General features: G+C 47.2%; 1 protein-coding gene across 1 annotated transcript in view; it reads right to left on the reverse strand.

Moving 5' to 3' along the window:
• The window catches only part of LOC117443852 (sodium channel protein type 4 subunit alpha B-like), a gene marked incomplete at its 3' end in the record, with an annotated part of 71,338 nt that overhangs the window by 14,997 nt on the left and 36,473 nt on the right, over positions 1-19,868 (reverse strand). Inside the window, exons 14-15 of the mRNA XM_034079670.2 lie at positions 9,434-9,505; positions 9,209-9,295 (exon numbers count right to left, since the gene is read on the reverse strand). Of these exons, the coding sequence (XP_033935561.1) occupies positions 9,209-9,295; positions 9,434-9,505 (159 nt within the window). The remainder of the gene's footprint in view (positions 1-9,208; positions 9,296-9,433; positions 9,506-19,868) is intronic.

Below are 19,868 nucleotides of genomic sequence, written 5' to 3' on the forward strand. Positions count from 1 at the left end.
GCTGGAGTCAGAGTGACAAAGACAAAGGAGTCCTGCTGGAGACAGACTGACAAAGACAAAGGAGTCCTGCTGGAGTCAGAGAGACAAAGATAAAGGAGTCCTGCTGGAGTCAGACTGACAAAGACAAAGACGTCCTGCTGGAGTCAGAGTGACAAAGACAAAGGAGTCCTGCTGGAGTCAAACTGACAAAGACAAAGGAGTCCTGCTGGAGACAGAGAGACAAAGACAAAGGAGTCCTGCGGGAGTCAGAGAGACAAAGACAAAGGAGTCCTGCTGGAGTCAGAGAGACAAAGACAAAGGAGTCCTGCGGGAGTCAGAGAGACAAAGACAAAGTAGTCCTGCTGGAGACAGACTGACAAAGACAAAGGAGTCCTGCTGGAGTCAGAGAGACAAAGACAAAGGAGTCCTGCTGGAGTCAGAGAGACAAAGACAAAGGAGTCCTGCTGGAGACAGACTGACAAAGACAAAGGAGTCCTGCGGGAGACAGACTGACAAAGACAAAGGAGTCCTGCTGGAGTCAGACTGACAAAGACAAAGGAGTCCTGCTGGAGTCAGAGAGACAAAGACAAAGGAGTCCTGCTGGAGTCAGAATGACAAAGACAAAGGAGTCCTGCTGGAGTCAGACTGACAAAGACAAAGGAGTCCTGCTGGAGTCAGAGAGACAAAGACAAAGGAGTCCTGCTGGAGTCAGACTGACAAAGACAAAGGAGTCCTGCTGGAGACAGACTGACAAAGACAAAGGAGTCCTGCTGGAGTCAGAGAGACAAAGTTAAGGAGTCCTGCTGGAGACAGACTGACAAAGACAAAGACGTCCTGCTGGAGTCAGAGTGACAAAGACAAAGGAGTCCTGCTGGAGTCAGACTGACAAAGACAAAGGAGTCCTGCTGGAGTCAGACTGACAAAGACAAAGGAGTCCTGCTGGAGTCAGACTGACAAAGACAAAGGAGTCCTGCTGGAGTCAGAGAGACAAAGACAAAGGAGTCCTGCTGGAGACAGACTGACAAAGACAAAGACGTCCTGCTGGAGTCAGAGAGACAAAGACAAAGGAGTCCTGCTGGAGTCAGACTGACAAAGACAAAGGAGTCCTGCTGGAGTCAGACTGACAAAGACAAAGGAGTCCTGCTGGAGTCAGACTGACAAAGACAAAGGAGTCCTGCTGGAGTCAGAGAGACAAAGACAAAGGAGTCCTGCTGGAGACAGACTGACAAAGACAAAGACGTCCTGCTGGAGTCAGAGAGACAAAGACAAAGGAGTCCTGCTGGAGTCAGACTGACAAAGACAAAGGAGTCCTGCTGGAGTCAGACTGACAAAGACAAAGGAGTCCTGCGGGAGTCAGAGAGACAAAGACAAAGGAGTCCTGCTGGAGTCAGACTGACAAAGACAAAGGAGTCCTGCTGGAGTCAGAGAGACAAAGACAAAGGAGTCCTGCTGGAGTCAGAGAGACAAAGACAAAGGAGTCCTGCTGGAGACAGACTGACAAAGACAAAGGAGTCCTGCTGGAGTCAGACTGACAAAGACAAAGGAGTCCTGCTGGAGTCAGAGAGACAAAGACAAAGGAGTCCTGCTGGAGTCAGACTGACAAAGACAAAGGAGTCCTGCTGGAGACAGAGTGACAAAGACAAAGGAGTCCTGCTGGAGACAGACTGACAAAGACAAAGGAGTCCTGCTGGAGACAGAGTGACAAAGACAAAGGAGTCCTGCTGGAGTCAGAGTGACAAAGACAAAGGAGTCCTGCTGGAGTCAGAGTGACAAAGACAAAGGAGTCCTACTGGAGACAGACTGACAAAGACAAAGGAGTCCTGCTGGAGTCAGACTGACAAAGACAAAGGAGTCCTGCTGGAGTCAGACTGACAAAGACAAAGGAGTCCTGCTGGAGACAGACTGACAAAGACAAAGGAGTCCTGCTGGAGTCAGAGAGACAAAGACAAAGGAGTCCTGCTGGAGACAGACTGACAAAGACAAAGGAGTCCTGCTGGAGTCAGACTGACAAAGACAAAGGAGTCCTGCTGGAGACAGACTGACAAAGACAAAGGAGTCCTGCTGGAGTCAGAGAGACAAAGACAAAGGAGTCCTGCTGGAGACAGAGTGACAAAGACAAAGGAGTCCTGCTGGAGACAGACTGACAAAGACAAAGGAGTCCTGCTGGAGTCAGACTGACAAAGACAAAGACGTCCTGCTGGAGTCAGAGAGACAAAGACAAAGGAGTCCTGCTGGAGACAGAGAGACAAAGACAAAGGAGTCCTGCTGGAGACAGAGTGACAAAGACAAAGGAGTCCTGCTGGAGACAGACTGACAAAGACAAAGGAGTCCTGCTGGAGACAGAGTGACAAAGACAAAGGAGTCCTGCTGGAGTCAGAGAGACAAAGACAAAGGAGTCCTGCTGGAGACAGAGAGACAAAGACAAAGGAGTCCTGCTGGAGACAGAGTGACAAAGACAAAGGAGTCCTGCTGGAGACAGACTGACAAAGACAAAGGAGTCCTGCTGGAGACAGAGAGACAAAGACAAAGACGTCCTGCTGGAGTCAGAGAGACAAAGACAAAGGAGTCCTGCTGGAGACAGACTGACAAAGACAAAGACGTCCTGCTGGAGTCAGAGAGACAAAGACAAAGGAGTCCTGCTGGAGTCAGACTGACAAAGACAAAGACGTCCTGCTGGAGTGAGAGTGACAAAGACAAAGGAGTCCTGCTGGAGACAGACTGACAAAGACAAAGGAGTCCTGCTGGAGTCAGACTGACAAAGACAAAGACGTCCTGCTGGAGTCAGAGTGACAAAGACAAAGGAGTCCTGCTGGAGACAGACTGACAAAGACAAAGGAGTCCTGCTGGAGTCAGACTGACAAAGACAAAGACGTCCTGCTGGAGTCAGAGTGACAAAGACAAAGGAGTCCTGCTGGAAGGACAGACTGACAAAGACAAAGGAGTCCTGCTGGAGTCAGACTGACAAAGACAAAGGAGTCCTGCTGGAGTCAGAGAGACAAAGACAAAGGAGTCCTGCTGGAGTCAGACTGACAAAGACAAAGGAGTCCTGCTGGAGACAGACTGACAAAGACAAAGGAGTCCTGCTGGAGACAGACTGACAAAGACAAAGGAGTCCTGCTGGAGTCAGAGTGACAAAGACAAAGGAGTCCTGCTGGAGACAGAGTGACAAAGACAAAGGAGTCCTGCTGGAGACAGACTGACAAAGACAAAGGAGTCCTGCTGGAGTCAGAGTGACAAAGACAAAGGAGTCCTGCTGGAGACAGACTGACAAAGACAAAGGAGTCCTGCTGGAGTCAGAGAGGCAAAGACAAAGGAGTCCTGCTGGAGACAGACTGACAAAGACAAAGGAGTCCTGCTGGAGACAGACTGACAAAGACAAAGGAGTCCTGCTGGAGACAGAGTGACAAAGACAAAGGAGTCCTACTGGAGTCAGAGAGCCAAAGACAAAGGAGTCCTGCTGGAGACAGAGAGACAAAGACAAAGGAGTCCTGCTGGAGACAGAGTGACAAAGACAAAGGAGTCCTGCTGGAGACAGACTGACAAAGACAAAGGAGTCCTGCTGGAGACAGAGAGACAAAGACAAAGACGTCCTGCTGGAGTCAGAGAGACAAAGACAAAGGAGTCCTGCTGGAGACAGACTGACAAAGACGTCCTGCTGGAGTCAGAGAGACAAAGACAAAGGAGTCCTGCTGGAGTCAGACTGACAAAGACAAAGACGTCCTGCTGGAGTCAGAGTGACAAAGACAAAGGAGTCCTGCTGGAGACAGACTGACAAAGACAAAGGAGTCCTGCTGGAGTCAGACTGACAAAGACGTCCTGCTGGAGTCAGAGTGACAAAGACAAAGGAGTCCTGCTGGAGACAGACTGACAAAGACAAAGGAGTCCTGCTGGAGTCAGACTGACAAAGACAAAGGAGTCCTGCTGGAGTCAGACTGACAAAGACAAAGGAGTCCTGCTGGAGTCAGACTGACAAAGACAAAGGAGTCCTGCGGGAGTCAGAGAGACAAAGACAAAGGAGTCCTGCTGGAGTCAGACTGACAAAGACAAAGGAGTCCTGCTGGAGTCAGAGAGACAAAGACAAAGGAGTCCTGCTGGAGTCAGACTGACAAAGACAAAGGAGTCCTGCTGGAGTCAGAGAGACAAAGACAAAGGAGTCCTGCTGGAGTCAGAGAGACAAAGACAAAGGAGTCCTGCTGGAGACAGACTGACAAAGACAAAGGAGTCCTGCTGGAGACAGACTGACAAAGACAAAGGAGTCCTGCTGGAGTCAGAGTGACAAAGACAAAGGAGTCCTGCTGGAGACAGACTGACAAAGACAAAGGAGTCCTGCTGGAGTCAGACTGACAAAGACAAAGGAGTCCTGCTGGAGTCAGAGAGACAAAGACAAAGGAGTCCTGCTGGAGTCAGAGAGACAAAGACAAAGGAGTCCTGCTGGAGTCAGAGTGACAAAGACAAGGAGTCCTGCTGGAGACAGACTGACAAAGACAAAGGAGTCCTGCTGGAGTCAGACTGACAAAGACAAAGGAAGTCCTGCTGGAGACAGAGTGACAAAGACAAAGGAGTCCTGCTGGAGACAGACTGACAAAGACAAAGGAGTCCTGCTGGAGTCAGAGAGACAAAGACAAAGGAGTCCTGCTGGAGTCAGACTGACAAAGACAAAGGAGTCCTGCTGGAGTCAGACTGACAAAGACAAAGGAGTCCTGCTGGAGTCAGAGAGACAAAGACAAAGGAGTCCTGCTGGAGACAGAGTGACAAAGACAAAGGAGTCCTGCTGGAGACAGACTGACAAAGACAAAGGAGTCCTGCTGGAGTCAGAGAGACAAAGACAAAGGAGTCCTGCTGGAGACAGACTGACAAAGACAAAGGAGTCCTGCTGGAGTCAGACTGACAAAGACAAAGGAGTCCTGCTGGAGACAGACTGACAAAGACAAAGGAGTCCTGCTGGAGTCAGAGAGACAAAGACAAAGGAGTCCTGCTGGAGACAGAGTGACAAAGACAAAGGAGTCCTGCTGGAGACAGACTGACAAAGACAAAGGAGTCCTGCTGGAGTCAGACTGACAAAGACAAAGACGTCCTGCTGGAGTCAGAGAGACAAAGACAAAGGAGTCCTGCTGGAGACAGAGAGACAAAGACAAAGGAGTCCTGCTGGAGACAGAGTGACAAAGACAAAGGAGTCCTGCTGGAGTCAGACTGACAAAGACAAAGGAGTCCTGCTGGAGACAGACTGACAAAGACAAAGGAGTCCTGCTGGAGTCAGAGTGACAAAGACAAAGGAGTCCTGCTGGAGACAGACTGACAAAGACAAAGGAGTCCTGCTGGAGTCAGAGAGACAAAGACAAAGGAGTCCTGCTGGAGACAGAGTGACAAAGACAAAGGAGTCCTGCTGGAGTCAGAGAGACAAAGACAAAGGAGTCCTGCTGGAGTCAGACTGACAAAGACAAAGGAGTCCTGCTGGAGACAGACTGACAAAGACAAAGGAGTCCTGCTGGAGACAGACTGACAAAGACAAAGGAGTCCTGCTGGAGGCAAAGAGGATTGAGCTAAGTATCGCTGGTGTTTTATTGTATTTAGCTGTCTCGCCCCTCAGGCTGTACTCATGTGTCTCCTCTCCGTCCTGTCCATGTGTCTCCTCTCCGTCCTGTCCATGTGTCTCCTCTCAGGTCCTCTGGCCCCGTGTATCTCCTGATCGATACACCCGGCCTGCTCTCGTCTATCCCACGTGCTCCACTGAGATCCAGCATCTAGTTTCAGGCGGCCTGTGGAACTGCAGTCAGCTGTTCCTCAGGCTGACTTCATCTCTGGCTCCGCCTCCATCTCTGGCTCCGCCTCCCTGCAGTCTCTGTATGTCCCTGCTCTCACTGAGACCTGGATTACTCCATTCAATACATCCACCCCAGCAGCTCTCTCCACAGCATGCTCCTTCTCCCATACACCCAGACCCACTGGCAGAGGAGGGGGCACTGGTCTCCTGCTCTCTCCCACATGGAGCTGTTCCCTCTTCAAGCTTCCTAACTTCACTCCTTCCACCTCTGAACTCCATGTCGTCACGGTAACCCATCCTATACAATGACTCCTTGTTGTTCTCTACCGTCCACCAGGCGCCTTGGGGGACTTCTTGGAGGAATTAGATCCTCTCCTCTCACACATCCCTGAAACCGGCCCTCCCGCTGTACTTCTCGGAGACTTCAACCTCCAGACGGGGAAGATAGACGAACTAACATCTCTGTTCACCGCCTTTGCTTTCTCACTGTCTCCGTCCCCACCAACTCATAGAGCTGGCAGTGTCCTTGATCTCATATCCTCAAGGACCTGCTCTACTTCTAACCTCTCTGTAAACCCACTCCACACCTCCGATCACTTCTTCATTTCATTCTCTCTACCCCTCTCCAAACATAACAAACTCATCTCTTCTCATCCTGCACCTGTCCGCCGTAACCTCCGTTCCCTCTCCCCCTCTACCTTCGCCTCCTCTGTGCTCTCAGCCCTCCCTTCCTCTGACTCCTTCCAACTGCTGCCTCCACACTCTGCTGCAGAACCTCTCCTCTCTACTCTCTCATCCTCTCTGGACTCTCTCTGTCCTCTCTCATCCTCTCTGGACTCTCTCTGTCCTCTCACATCCTCTCTGGACTCTCTCTGTCCTCTCACATCTCGGCAGGCTCGTCAGTCTCCTCCTGCTCCCTGGCTAAATGACGCACTGCGTGCTAATAGAACCGTCCTTCAGGCAGCAGAGCGGAAATGGTGGAAATCCAAACACCGTGACGACCTCCTAACCTATCAGGCTCTCCTCTCCTCTTTCTCTGCTTCCATCTCTCCGGCAAAAAGCACTTTCTCTCAAGATAAGATCCAATTTTCCTATTCCAATCCTAAAAAACTATTTTCCATCTTCTCCAGACTCTTGGACCCCCCCAAAGCCCCTCCCCCCTCCACCCTCTTGGACCCCCCCAAAGCCCCTCCCCCTTCTCCCTCCTGGACCCCCCCAAAGCCCCTTCCCCCTCCACCCTCTTGGACCCCCCCAAAGCCCCTCCCCCTTCTCCCTCCTGGACCCCCCCAAAGCCCCTCCCCTCTCCTCCCTCCTGGACCCCCCCAAAGCCCCTTCCCCCTCCACCCTCTTGGACCCCCCCAAAGCCCCTCCCCCTTCTCCCTCCTGGACCCCCCCAAAGCCCCTTCCCCCCTCCTGGACCCCCCCCAAAGCCCCTCCTCACTTCTGTCAAGCGACTTTGTTAACCACTTTGAAAAAAAGGTTGATGATATTCGCTCTTCTTCTTCTGACTCACCCCTACTCACCGCTGGGTCTCCAGACCCTCCTTCCACCCGCACACTGACCTCCTTTTCCCCTCTCTCTCCAAGTGAGGTTCCTACCCTCATGACCTCTGCCCGCCCTACCACCTGTCCTCTGGACCCTATCCCCTCAAACCTCCGTCAGACTATCGCTCCTGATATTCTACCGTTTCTCCCATTTCATCAACACTTCTCTAACTTCTGGTCACTTTCCACACACTCTCAAGGAGGCGAGAGTAAACCCTCTCCTGAAGAAACCCACTCTCGACCCGTCTGATGTTATACTCTCTCCTCCCGTTCCTGTCTTTAGACAACTCTCCTGTTATCTCCATCAGAACAACCTTCTGGAAACGCACCAGTCTGGTTTCAAGGCAGGTCACTCCACAGAAACTGGCCTCCTTGCTGTCTCTGAGGAACTGCACACGGCTAAAGCAGCCTCCCTCTCCTCTGTCCTCATCCTGTTGGACCTGTCTGCTGCATTCGACACGGTGAACCATCAGATCCTCCTTCGCTCTCCAAGAACTTGGAGTTTCAGGCTCTGCACTTTCCCTCCTCACCTCATACCTCAAAGACCGCACCTACAGGGTCACTTGGAGAGGGTCTGAGTCCGACCGTTTTTAATTAACTACAGGGGTCCCTCAGGGCTCTGTTCTCGGTCCCCTCCTCTTCTCCTTGTACACAAACTCGCTCGGATCTGTCATTAGCCCGCATGGTTTTTCATACCACTGCTACGCTGACGACACCCAATGAGTCCTGCCCTTCCCCCGCTCAGAGACCCAGGTCGTCGCTCGCATCTCTGCTCGTCTAGCTGACATCTCTCAGTGGATGTCCGCTCATCATCTCAAGCTCAACCTTGACAAAACTGAACTGCTTTTCCTTCCGGGAAAAGATTGTCCCTCTCTTGACCTGACCATCAACATCGGCCCCTCTGCTGTTTCCCCGACTCAGACTGCAAGGACTCTGGGTGTTATCCTAGATAACAACCTGTCCTTCACTGCAAACATCGCTGCTCCAACCCGCTGCTGCAGATACACGCTCTCCAGCATCAGGAGGATGCGTCCCCAGCTGACCCAGAGAGCCACGCAGGTTCTGGTCCAGGCTCTCGTCACCTCACGCCTAGACTACTGCAGCTCCCTCCTGGCTGGTCTACCTGCATGTGCCATCCGACCTCTGCAGCTCATCCAGAATGCAGCGGCTCGTCTGCTCTTCAACCTTCCTGAATGTTCCACACCACTCCGCTCCTCCGCTCCCTCCACTGGCTTCCGGTAACTGCTAGAATCCACTTCAAGACCCTGGTACTTGCGTACCATGCTGCGAATGGATCTGGCCCTTCCTACATCCAGGACATGGTTAAACCGTGCACCCCAGCACGTGCACTCCGCTCTGCATCAGCCAGACGACTCGCTGCACCCTCGCTGCGAGGGGGACCCAAGTTCCATCAGCAGGAACACGTGGGTTTGCTGTCCTGGCTCCAAGATGGTGGAACGAGCTCCCTGACATCAGGACAGCAGAAAGCTCACACACCTTCCAGACTGAGACTCATCTCCTTCCACTCCACCTCGAGGATAGAACTACTAACAAAGCACTTATATACTAACAAAGGACTGGCTCCTCTAAAGCCAGCTGAGTAGCACTTGAAATGTTTGGCTCTATGAAACCTGATGTTCTTTATGATTCTGTTTTATTCAAGTTTGTATTTCATTATCATCATCATCATCATCATCATCATCATCATCATCATCATCATCATCATCATCATCATCATCATCATCATCATCATCATCATCATCATCATCATCATCATCATATGTCCCCTCTGCGTTCAGAGACTCTGAAACAGGAACAAAGACCCCTCTCTCTTGGTGATCAGATGTTGGTCACTTTGTGATGTGACAGCGTTGTGTGGGTTGTGTAAGAATTAGCCAATCACCAACCAATGTAACCAACTGACCAATAGGAGGAAGCGCAGGTGGATGATGTCGGTGAAGAGCAGCAGACTGACGAAGACGATGATGCTGTCATAGACGTTCCAGGATACCTGTAACCAAGGCAACAGAAACACATGTTACCATAGCAATAGCTGTCATCACTGAGCCGCTGACAAACAGGAAGTCTCATCTGAGCCGCTGACAAACAGGAAGTCTCACCTGAGCCGCTCACAAACAGGAAGTCTCACCTGGAAATATCCATACGGATCGAAGGCCACGAGTTTCAGGAGCATCTCAATGATAAAGATCACCGTGAAGACCTGATGGAGCACAGACAGGTGAAGACATGTGAAGACAGACAGGTGAAGACAGACAGGTGAAGACATGTGGAGCACAGACAGGTGAAGACATGTGGAGCACAGACAGGTGGAGCACAGACAGGTGAAGACATGTGGAGCACAGACAGGTGGAGCACAGACAGGTGGAGACAGACAGGTGAAGACAGACAGGTGGAACACAGACAGGTGAAGACAGACAGATGCAGACAGACAGGTGGAGACAGACAGGTGGAGCACAGACAGGTGAAGACAGACAGGTGGAGCACAGACAGGTGAAGACAGACAGGTAGAGACAGACAGGTAGAGACAGACAGATGCAGACAGACAGGTGGAGACAGACAGGTAGAGACAGACAGGTAGAGACAGACAGGTGCAGACAGACAGGTGGAGACAGACAGGTGGAGACAGACAGGTAGAGACAGACAGGTGGAGACAGACAGGTAGAGACAGACAGATGGAGCACAGACAGGTGGAGACAGACAGGTGAAGACAGGTGGAGCACAGACAGGTGAAGACAGACAGGTGAAGACAGACAGGTGGAGCACAGACAGGTGAATACAGACAGGTGAAGACAGACCGGTGAAGACAGACAGGTAAAACACAGACAGGTGAAGACAGACAGGTGAAGACAGACAGGCGGAGACAGACAGGTGGAGCACAGACAGGTGAAGACAGACAGGTGGAGCACAGACAGGTGAAGACAGACAGGTGAAGACAGACCGGTGAAGACAGACAGGTAAAACACAGACTGGTGGAACACAGACAGGTGAAGACAGACAGGTGAAGACAGACAGGTGGAACACAGACAGGTGAAGACAGATAGGTGAAGACAGACAGGTGGAACACAGACAGGTGAAGACAGACAGGTGGAACACAGACAGGTGAAGACAGACAGGTGAAGACAGACAGGTGGAACACAGACAGGTGAAGACAGACAGGTGAAGACAGACAGGTGAAGACAGACAGGTGAAGACAGACAGGTGGAGCACAGACAGGTAAATACATTATTAAATGGCATTTAAAAACAGGCATAATAAGCAAAGGTAATGAAATTAAATAAATAAATAAACACAGCAGGTACAGAATACATGACTAAAAGTGCGCAATTGAAAGCAGCTGCAAATAGGTGCGTTTTTAATCTGGATTTAAAAATAGGAAGTGTTTGGGCGGACGTGCACGATGTGGGCAGTTTGTTCCAGATTGTTGGGGCATAATAACTAAAAGCTGCTTTTCCATGTTTAGTGGTTATTCTCGGAACAGAGAGCAGACCCGCCCAGAGGACCTGAGACTCCTGGATGCTTCATAGTGATGCAGGAGGTCATCTATATACCTCGGTCCGAAGCCATTTAGTGATTTAAAAACTAACAATAGTATTTTAAAATCAATTATTTGGCCGACTGGAAGCCAGTGTAATGATCTCAGAACCGGAGTGATGTGATCCACTTTTCTAGTGTCAGTGAGTACTCGAGCAGCAGCGTTCTGAATCAGCTGCAGCTTTCTGATCAATCAATGTTTATTTATAGCCCAATATCACAAATGTTACATTTGTCTCAGTGGTCTTCACAGTGTGTACAGAATATCAGTATGACAATACGACACCCTCTGTCCTTAGACCCTCTGTCCTCAGACCCTCTGTCCTTAGACCCTCTGTCCTTAGACCCTCTGTCCTTAGACCCTCACATCGTACAAGGAAAAACTCCCAGAGAAAACCAAGTTTAAAGGGAAACATGGGAGAAACCTCAGGGAGAGCAACAGAGGAGGATCCCTCTCCCAGGACGGACAGACGTGCAATAGATGCCGTGTGTAAATTGAAAAGATAATACATTTGCAACATAGGTAGTCCAGATGTTTGGAAATGCATGTGTGTATAATAGGAATATGAATCCACGAGGATATCCATCCAGGACCGATGATCCAGGACCACAGCCTCGACTCAAGATCCAGCGCTCGCGATCCAGGACACAGGACCGCAGGATCATCCATGACTCCGGATCCCGGCGTATAGAGACACCAAAAAGAAAGACATGTGGGGAAGCTGGGTTAATGGGAACATGAGAGGACACAGGTACAGACAGAGAGAAGGAAGAAGTAAGATGTCCCCCGACAAACTAAGCCTATATCAGCAAAACTAGGGGCTGAATCTAATCAGCCCTAACTATAAGCTCTATCAAAAAGGAAGGTCTTAAGCGCACTCTTAAAAACGGATAGGGTGTCTGCCGCCCGAACACAAAATGGAAGCTGATTCCACAAATGTGGAGCTTGATAAGAAAAGGCTCTGGCTCCCATTGTACTTTTAGAGACTCTAGGAACAACCAGCAACCCTGCATTCTTGGAACGCAATGCCCTAGTAGGCCAGTAGGGTATAATGAGTTCTTTAAGGTAAGATGGCGCCTGCCTATTAAGGGCTTTGTAGGCGAGAAGAAGAATTTAAAATTCTATCCTGTGTTCTATAGGGAGCCAGTGTAAGGCAGCCAGAACAGGAGTAACGTGGTCCCTTCTCCTAACTCTGGTTAGTACACGAGCCGCAGCATTTTGAATCAGCTGAAGCCACTTGACTGACTTCTTGGTACTCCCTGATAATAAAGAGTTACAATAATCCAGCCTAGAAGTAACAAATGCATGGACTAGTTTCTCTGCATCGTTTTGAGGCAAGATATGCCTGATTAGGTAGATGGAAGTAGGCGGTCCTTGAAATTGATTTTATGTGGGCGTTAAAGGATAAATCCTGATCAAATATAACACCAAGATTCCTTACAGTCTCACTGGAGGCCAAATTAATGCCATCCATAGTTAGTATATATTTAGATCATTTGTTTCGTAGATTCTTCGGGCCAAGTACAATAACTTCAGTTTTGGTCGTGTTTAACATCAAAAAGTTTAAGGTCATCCACGTTTTTAAGTCCTTGAGGCAGTCTTGAATTTTATTTAGATGATTAATTTCATCAGGCTTGATTGATAAATATAGTTGAGTATCATCCGCATAACAATGAAAGTTTACAGAATGATTCCTTATAATATTGCCTAACGGAAGCATATATAATGTGAACAAAATAGGTCCGAGCACTGAGCCCTGTGGCACTCCATGGCTAACTTTGGTTTGCGTGGAAGATTCATCGATAACACGTACAAACTGAGAGCGTTCAGACAGATAGGACCTAAACCAGCCTAAAGCAGTTCCCTGTATGCCAACTAAGTGCTCTAGTCTTTGCAATAGGATATCATGGTCGATAGTATCAAATGCAGCACTGAGATCGAGCAAGACAAGAATAGAGACAAGTCCCTTGTCTGAGGCTATTAGAATGTCATGTGTGACTTTAACCAGAGCTGTCTCTGTGCTATGATGTGTTCTAAAGCCAGACTGAAAGTCTTCAGATAAATCATTGTTTTTTAAGTAATCACACAGCTGTTTTGCGACGTCTTTCTCAAGAATCTCTGAGAGGAACGGAAGATTAGAAATAGGTCTATAGTTGGCTAAAACCTCTGGATCGAGGTTGTGCTTTTTAAGAAGCGGTTTTATCACTGCTACTTTGAATGATTGTGGAACATAGCCTGATAATAAAGACATATTCATAATATTTAATAAAGAAGTGTTAATTAATGGAAAAACTTCCTTCAACAGACTTATCTTTTAAATTGAGGTGTATTTATTGTTCTCATCAAAGTTTATTTTTCTCTGAAATTTTAGGGAGGATGGTCCTCCCTTTCCTCAATGGACGAGCCTCCACTGAGTAAAGTAGAGTTATTAACTATAGCAGTGTTATTTAACATACTTTTATTGTGATAAGTATTGTCAAGTTCTCTGGGTTTTTGGCATTTATTTGAGAGTTTGCCCACATTTGAGAGGCTTGAGGGGCAACAGAGGACGCATGGACAACTGGAATCCTTTTTCCTTTTCTTTATTTCAACTTTTCAAGGACACATTAGGATTCTTTCAGGTTGAAAACCTTTACAAAACCTTTACAAAATACCAAAGGACCAGACGGTTGTTCTTCGGTCAAAAGGAAGACGTTTATAAAGTTTATAAAGTTCACGTCAATTTTCTGAGACTTTAGAGTCAGAGAGGACAAGTTTAACTGGACGATAAATCAAGAAACATTAAGGAGTTTATTTTATATATGATGTGGCTACCTCCCCTGCTATTCTACCTGGTCGGCTACCTGGTGCTGGGGATCTCCGGGACCGGTGTCGCTCCCGACGCTGAACACCCACAAGACACACCTGCGCTTGATGTGTGGCCTACCCCAGGCACCATGGCTTCCCCGGATTTAGGAAGAGTTGTTGCCATGATGACAACCCCGCTGCTCGCGGAGGACCTTCTCTCATGGACGTCTCATCTACCCGGGGTTCTGCCGCGAGGACTACGCTGTCTATGGGCCCAGGGAAATGGGAGACTTTCCCCCTATGCAGCGCGCACTTGCGACGGCAAGCCGACCAGCCCAGCGAGGAGGACCTGGCTTCTAATTCTCCTACTCCTGATGTCGGGTAACGTGAAACCGAATCCAGGCCCAGAACTGTCTCAGCTGCAAACACCAGAGGAGTTTAGAACGAAAGACGGATTACGTCTTTTTCACCTTAATGTTCGCAGCATGATTAATAAAATGGACTCCATCAGAATATGGGCCGATTCGACTGACTCTGATATCATTGTCCTTTCTGAGACGTGGCTCAAAAAGTCGATTACAAATGATATGATAAATATAAAAGATTACAATGTCTTTAGAACAGACCGTGTGGGAAAAGGGGGCGGGGCACCTGCATCGAAGCCCTAACAAAACCAAAATGCTTTGAACTCTCTGTAATTAAACCATGGCTCCCAAGTGGTTCAGACAGTAGAGTGGTCGGATGCTACCGCCCGCCCGCTGCCTCAAGCGAAGCCACGAATATACTCTCCAATCTTCTCCATAACTGGACTAAATCCGAGATGGTTTTACTCGGAGACCTAAACTGGGACTGGCAAACGGATTTACAAAACTCTTTCAAGGACACTTGTGACTCTCTCTGTTTGGTGCAACTAGTTAACTCTCCAACTCGGTTAAACCAAAAAGATTTAGAGAAGTCCACTTTGATTGATGTTATTCTTACAAACGCACCTCAGCGTTTCTCCGCAGTAGGCACGTTTTGTAATGATATAAGCGACCACTGCGCAATTGCTTGTGTGAGAACCTGTAAGATCCCTAAAGGAAAGCCACGTTTCATTCATAAGAGGCGATTCAAACATTTCGATGAGCAGGCGTTTCTACATGATGTTTTTAATAGTGATTTACACATTGTTTCACTTATGACCGATGTTGAGTTAGCATGGAATTATTTTAAATCCACCTTCTTGGCTATATGTGACAAGCATGCTCCTTTTAGGACATCTAGGATAAGCGGTAAAGACAACCCCTGGTTTAATGATTCTATATCCTCTCTCATTCGACAGAGAGACACTGCCTGGGCTAAAGCAAAGAAATCGAATATTCCATTAGATTGGAATCTGTATAGGACATTAAGAAACAAATGCACTAAGCTGATTAAAAACTCTAAATGTGCCTACTATCTTAATGCAATACATGACAATTTGAATAACCCTGCAAAGTTTTGGAAACTTGTTAAATCCTCCTCAGGTTCTATCACTCCAAACAGCCTTCCTGATCTCTTGAGGGCACATCAGAGTGACATCAAGGGCAAAATGGATACTGCAGACAGCTTTAATAATCATTTTATTTCTGCTGGCTCAATCTTTGATTCTAGCAACTCAGGGATGATCGCTGCAGAAGGAGAGCCAGGTCCTCCGCCACTTGACCCTGATCAACTGTTCACCTTTGCCCCATCTTGACCTCTCAGGTTCACAAAGCTTTAATGAGCCTAGATGTAAAGAAATCTTCAGGCCCAGACGAGATAGAGCCGTTCTTCTTCAAAGTTGCTGCAGGTCTGATTGCAGAACCCATAACCTCTATTCTGAATCTCAGTCTTTATGCTGGTGAATTACCTAGCTCATGGAAGTCGGCCATGGTTCTCCCCTTGTTAAAGGGCGGAGACCCCTCTGACCTAAATAATTATCGCCCTATTTCCAGACTGTCTGTAATGGCCAAAGTCTTTGAATCTCTTGTAAACGAACAACTGAAAAAGTTTCTAACTGACCATAATATTCTTAGCGAGTCTCAGTCCGGCTTCAGATCAGGCCATAGTACTACTTCAGCGGCTATGCTAGTCTCAAATGACATCATTGAAGCACTAGACAAGAAAAAACACTGTGCAGCATTGTTTGTTGATCTGTCTAAAGCTTTTGATTCTGTGGATCATGCATTGCTACTGCAGAGGCTTGGCTGCAGAGGCTTGGCTGCATAGGTCTTGGCAAAATGGCTTTGAGCTGGTTTAAAAACTATCTATCTGAAAGAACTCAGTGTGTCTCAGTAGAAGATGACACATCAGCTGCTCTTACTATAAACAAAGGTGTTCCACAAGGCTCTATTTTGGCCCCTGTCTTATTCTCCATCTTTATAAATGAACTAGGAAATGGGATAAACCCAGCACGGTTTCATTTATACGCCGATGATACAGTTGTTTATACAGTGGCTTCCTCTTTAACTCAGGCTATAGAGCTTCTACAGGATGCTTTTAATACACTGCAACACTCCTTGCTAAGGCTAAGACTGGTCCTTAATGCAAAAAAGACCAAGTACATGACCTTCTCTCGCTCTCGAGCTAATACAGCTGTCCCTCCGATTCTTACACTGGAAGGGACATGCCTTGACAAAGTAGCATCCTACAAATATCTGGGCATATGGATTGATGAAAAGATGGCCTTTGATGTTCATATTGGGAACCTACTGAGAAAACTTAGACCTAAACTGGGCTTTTTCTTTCGTTTAAGGAAATGTTTCCCGTCTGAAGCCAGGAAGAGAATTGTGCAGAGTTCCTTTCTGTCTGTATTAGACTATGGCGATGTGATCTATATGCATGCTTCTTCCTCCCTGCTTAAAAAGCTGGACTCTGCGTACCATACTGCTATACGTTTTGTAACGGGTGCAGGCTCTCGCACCCACCACTGCACTCTGCATCAGTCCTTAGGATGGTCCTCTCTGTACCAAAGAAGACAATCACACATGTTGATTTTTATCCTTAAGTCATTGCTAGGTAAGCTGCCCTTATATATCTCCAGACTTCTGTCATTTTATACTTGCTTTTTTAATACTAGACGAGCAGCAAATGGGATGCTTTTAAATGTTCCTTTGATGCAGTCAGAGCTTGGTAAAGCTGCATTCTCCCACTATGCTCCCTTCTATGGAATACGCTGCAAGTAAAACTTTGTCTAGAGGCACTTCCTACTGTAAATGCTTTTAAAGGTATGCTACGATTAGCCCTTCATGAAACATGTAACTGTTTTACCTGATGCTATTGCTGATGTGATTATGCTTCTTGCCACTGCACAAATGGCCTTCTGTATTTATATTTGAATTGTATGTTTTTTTTGTTTAATGCCTTTGTTTTATGTTGAAACTTGTTGTGTGCCGTGTTGGTCAGGACTCCCTGGAAGAAGATATCTTGTATCTCAATGGGACATTCCTGGATAAATAAAGGATAAATAAAATAATAAATAAATAAAAACAGCTTAGTTGGAATTGGGTCTAACATGCACGTTGATGGTTTAGAAGAGAGAATCATTGAATGTAATTGTTCAAGGTTTATGGCTGAAAGCATTCTCGTTTACTATCTAGTGTAATATTAGAACTTACGTTTCTGGGAGCTGTTGATAACACTATACTGGTCGAAGGCAAGAGGTCATTCATTTTGTTTCTCAGAGTAACAATGTTATGGTTAAAAAAGCACATAAAATCATTGCTACTGAGTGCTAAGGGAATAGAAGGCTCAGTGGAGCTGTGGCTCTCTGTCAGCCTGGCTACAGTGCTGAAAAGAAATGTTGCATTATTCTTATTCTCATCTATTAATGAAGAGTAGTAGCTGCTCTCGTTTTACGCAGTGTTTTCTTATATTCATTGAGAGTAATATGCCAAATTAAACGAGATTCTTCAAGTTTAGTGGAACGCCATATCCTTTCAAGTTGTCTAGACTTTTGCTTTATTTTGAGGGTTTGGGCATTATGCCATGGAGCACATTTAATCTTCCTGTTTTGTTGCACTGTAGTAGTTGTTACATTTACTTTTATTAGGTTATTATGTATGACACCTCTATTAGGTTTTACCTTAACTTGTCCTTGGGCAGACACACACACCGCTAATATTGGGTATTTTATTGGGTTGGGGATTCCTATGGATGACTGCCTAGGAAAGAGCGCAGAGAAGCGTGTAAGACTGCGACTCCGCCTCCTGGTCTCAACTCACTTTGTCATGGATTAAGTCCACACAGCCCTGAAATGTTTGCCGAATAGAGATCTGCACCTTCCAAAGTAGGATGAACGCCGTCTCTCTTAATCAGACCAGGTTTTCCCCAGAAGGCTGTCCAGTTATTTACGAAGCCCACATTGTTTGCTGGGCACCACCAAGACAACCAGCGCTGAAACGATGCCATGTGGCTATACATGTCATCGTTGATCAGACTGGGGAGGGGACCAGAGAAGATTACGGTGTCCGACATTGTTTTAGCATAACTACACACCGACTCCACATTAAGTTTGGTGCATTCTGATTGGCGTAAACGAACATCATTACCACCGACGTGAATAACAATCCTATTGTATTTACGTTTATCTTTAGCCAGCAGTTTAAGATGCGCCTCAACGTCGCCCGCTCTGGCCCCCGGAATGCATGTGACTGTGGAGGCTTCGGTCTCTAAATTCATGTGTCTCATAATAGAGCTACCAATAACCAGAGTTGGCTTCTCAGCGGGTGTCTCGCTGAGTGGGGAATATCTGTTAGATACGTGAACGGGTTGGTGGGGACCTGCGGGTTTCGCGTTATGCCCCTTCTGAACAGTCACCCAGTCTCCCTGCTGCTTGGGAGTTGCCGGGGGATGGCTAAGAGGACCTACCTGTTGCCGGTCCGCACATGCTAACATGGGCTTTACTTTAGCTGAGTTACTTTCTAAGATGCGGAGCCGGGCTTCTATGGCTATGATTCCCGCCTCCAACCTAACAACTATACTACATTTAACACATGTATCCTTACCAGTAAGGGAGGCCGGGAAGTAACCAAACATGAGACAGGAAGAGCAGGAAATAGCACCAGAAGGTGGGGAAAGAGCCATGGCTAGCTATCAAGCTAAAGTAGCTACCGTTAGCAAACCCGAAAAGAGTGTAGGCAATTGTGGAGTTACAGTTACAGTCGCTAAGAGAAGGAGAGTTGTGAGTGCTTAAGCTGTAGTAACGTGTGATTAGAACGTCAGGCAGTTGCCGTGATCAAGAGTTTTAAAACGATCGATTAAGTTAAGATAATAAGCTATCAGCAACAGAACAGGCACACGGGATACCCGGAGATGACAACAACAACAACAACAACAACAACCGGAAGTTACAACATGCTTACCGCAATAGTGGTCCGTCGAGAAACAGACCATAGAACTGATAGATTCTTTGTGAGCCCTGTGAAGACACTATTGCAGTAGTCGAGTCTACTGAAAATAAAAGCATGGACAAGTTTTTCCAAATCCTGTTGCGACATTAGTTTTTTAATCCGTGATATATTCTTCAGGTGGTAATATGCAGACCTAATAACTGTTGTAATGTGACTGTTAGAATTCAGGTCTGAGTCCATCACTACACCCAGATATCTTGCTTTGGGAGTTACTCTGTAGTCTGCCGACTGAAGCTCTGTAATCACTTTTAATCGGTTTAGTTGCTCCGAAAACAACGATCTCAGTTTTTTGTTTGTTCAATTGGAGAAAGTTCTGAGTCATCCAGTCAGTGATGTGCTCAATGCACTTGATCAGTGTTCTAATTGGAGAGTAGTCTCCCGGTGTGATTTTAAAATAAATCTGGGTGTCGTCTGCATAGATGTGATAGCTTAGATCGCTATTTTTAATAATTTCAGCCAGAGGTAGCATATAAATATTAAAAAGCAAAGGTCCTAAGATGGAGCCTTGAGGAACCCCGCATGACATATTTGTCAGGGTTGATTTGTAATTGCCTATTGAGACAAAGTTTGTTCTGTCCATTAAGTAGGAACTAAACTAGTTTAGAGCTGTTGCTGAAACTCCCACCCAGTTGTCAAGACGGTCTAGCAATATGTTGTGGTCAACAGTATCAAAGGCAGCGCTGAGATCGAATAATACTAACACTGATATTCTGCCACTGTCTGTGTTCAAATGGATGTCATCTAAGACCGTAACAAGTGCAGTCTCAGTGCTGTGGTTAGGTCGAAAGCCCGACTGAAACACATCAAAACCGTCAGTTAGAAACATGAAATTG

Source organism: Pseudochaenichthys georgianus, unplaced genomic scaffold, assembly GCF_902827115.2.
Source record: "Pseudochaenichthys georgianus unplaced genomic scaffold, fPseGeo1.2 scaffold_688_arrow_ctg1, whole genome shotgun sequence".
NCBI classification, from domain to species: Eukaryota; Metazoa; Chordata; class Actinopteri; order Perciformes; family Channichthyidae; genus Pseudochaenichthys; species Pseudochaenichthys georgianus.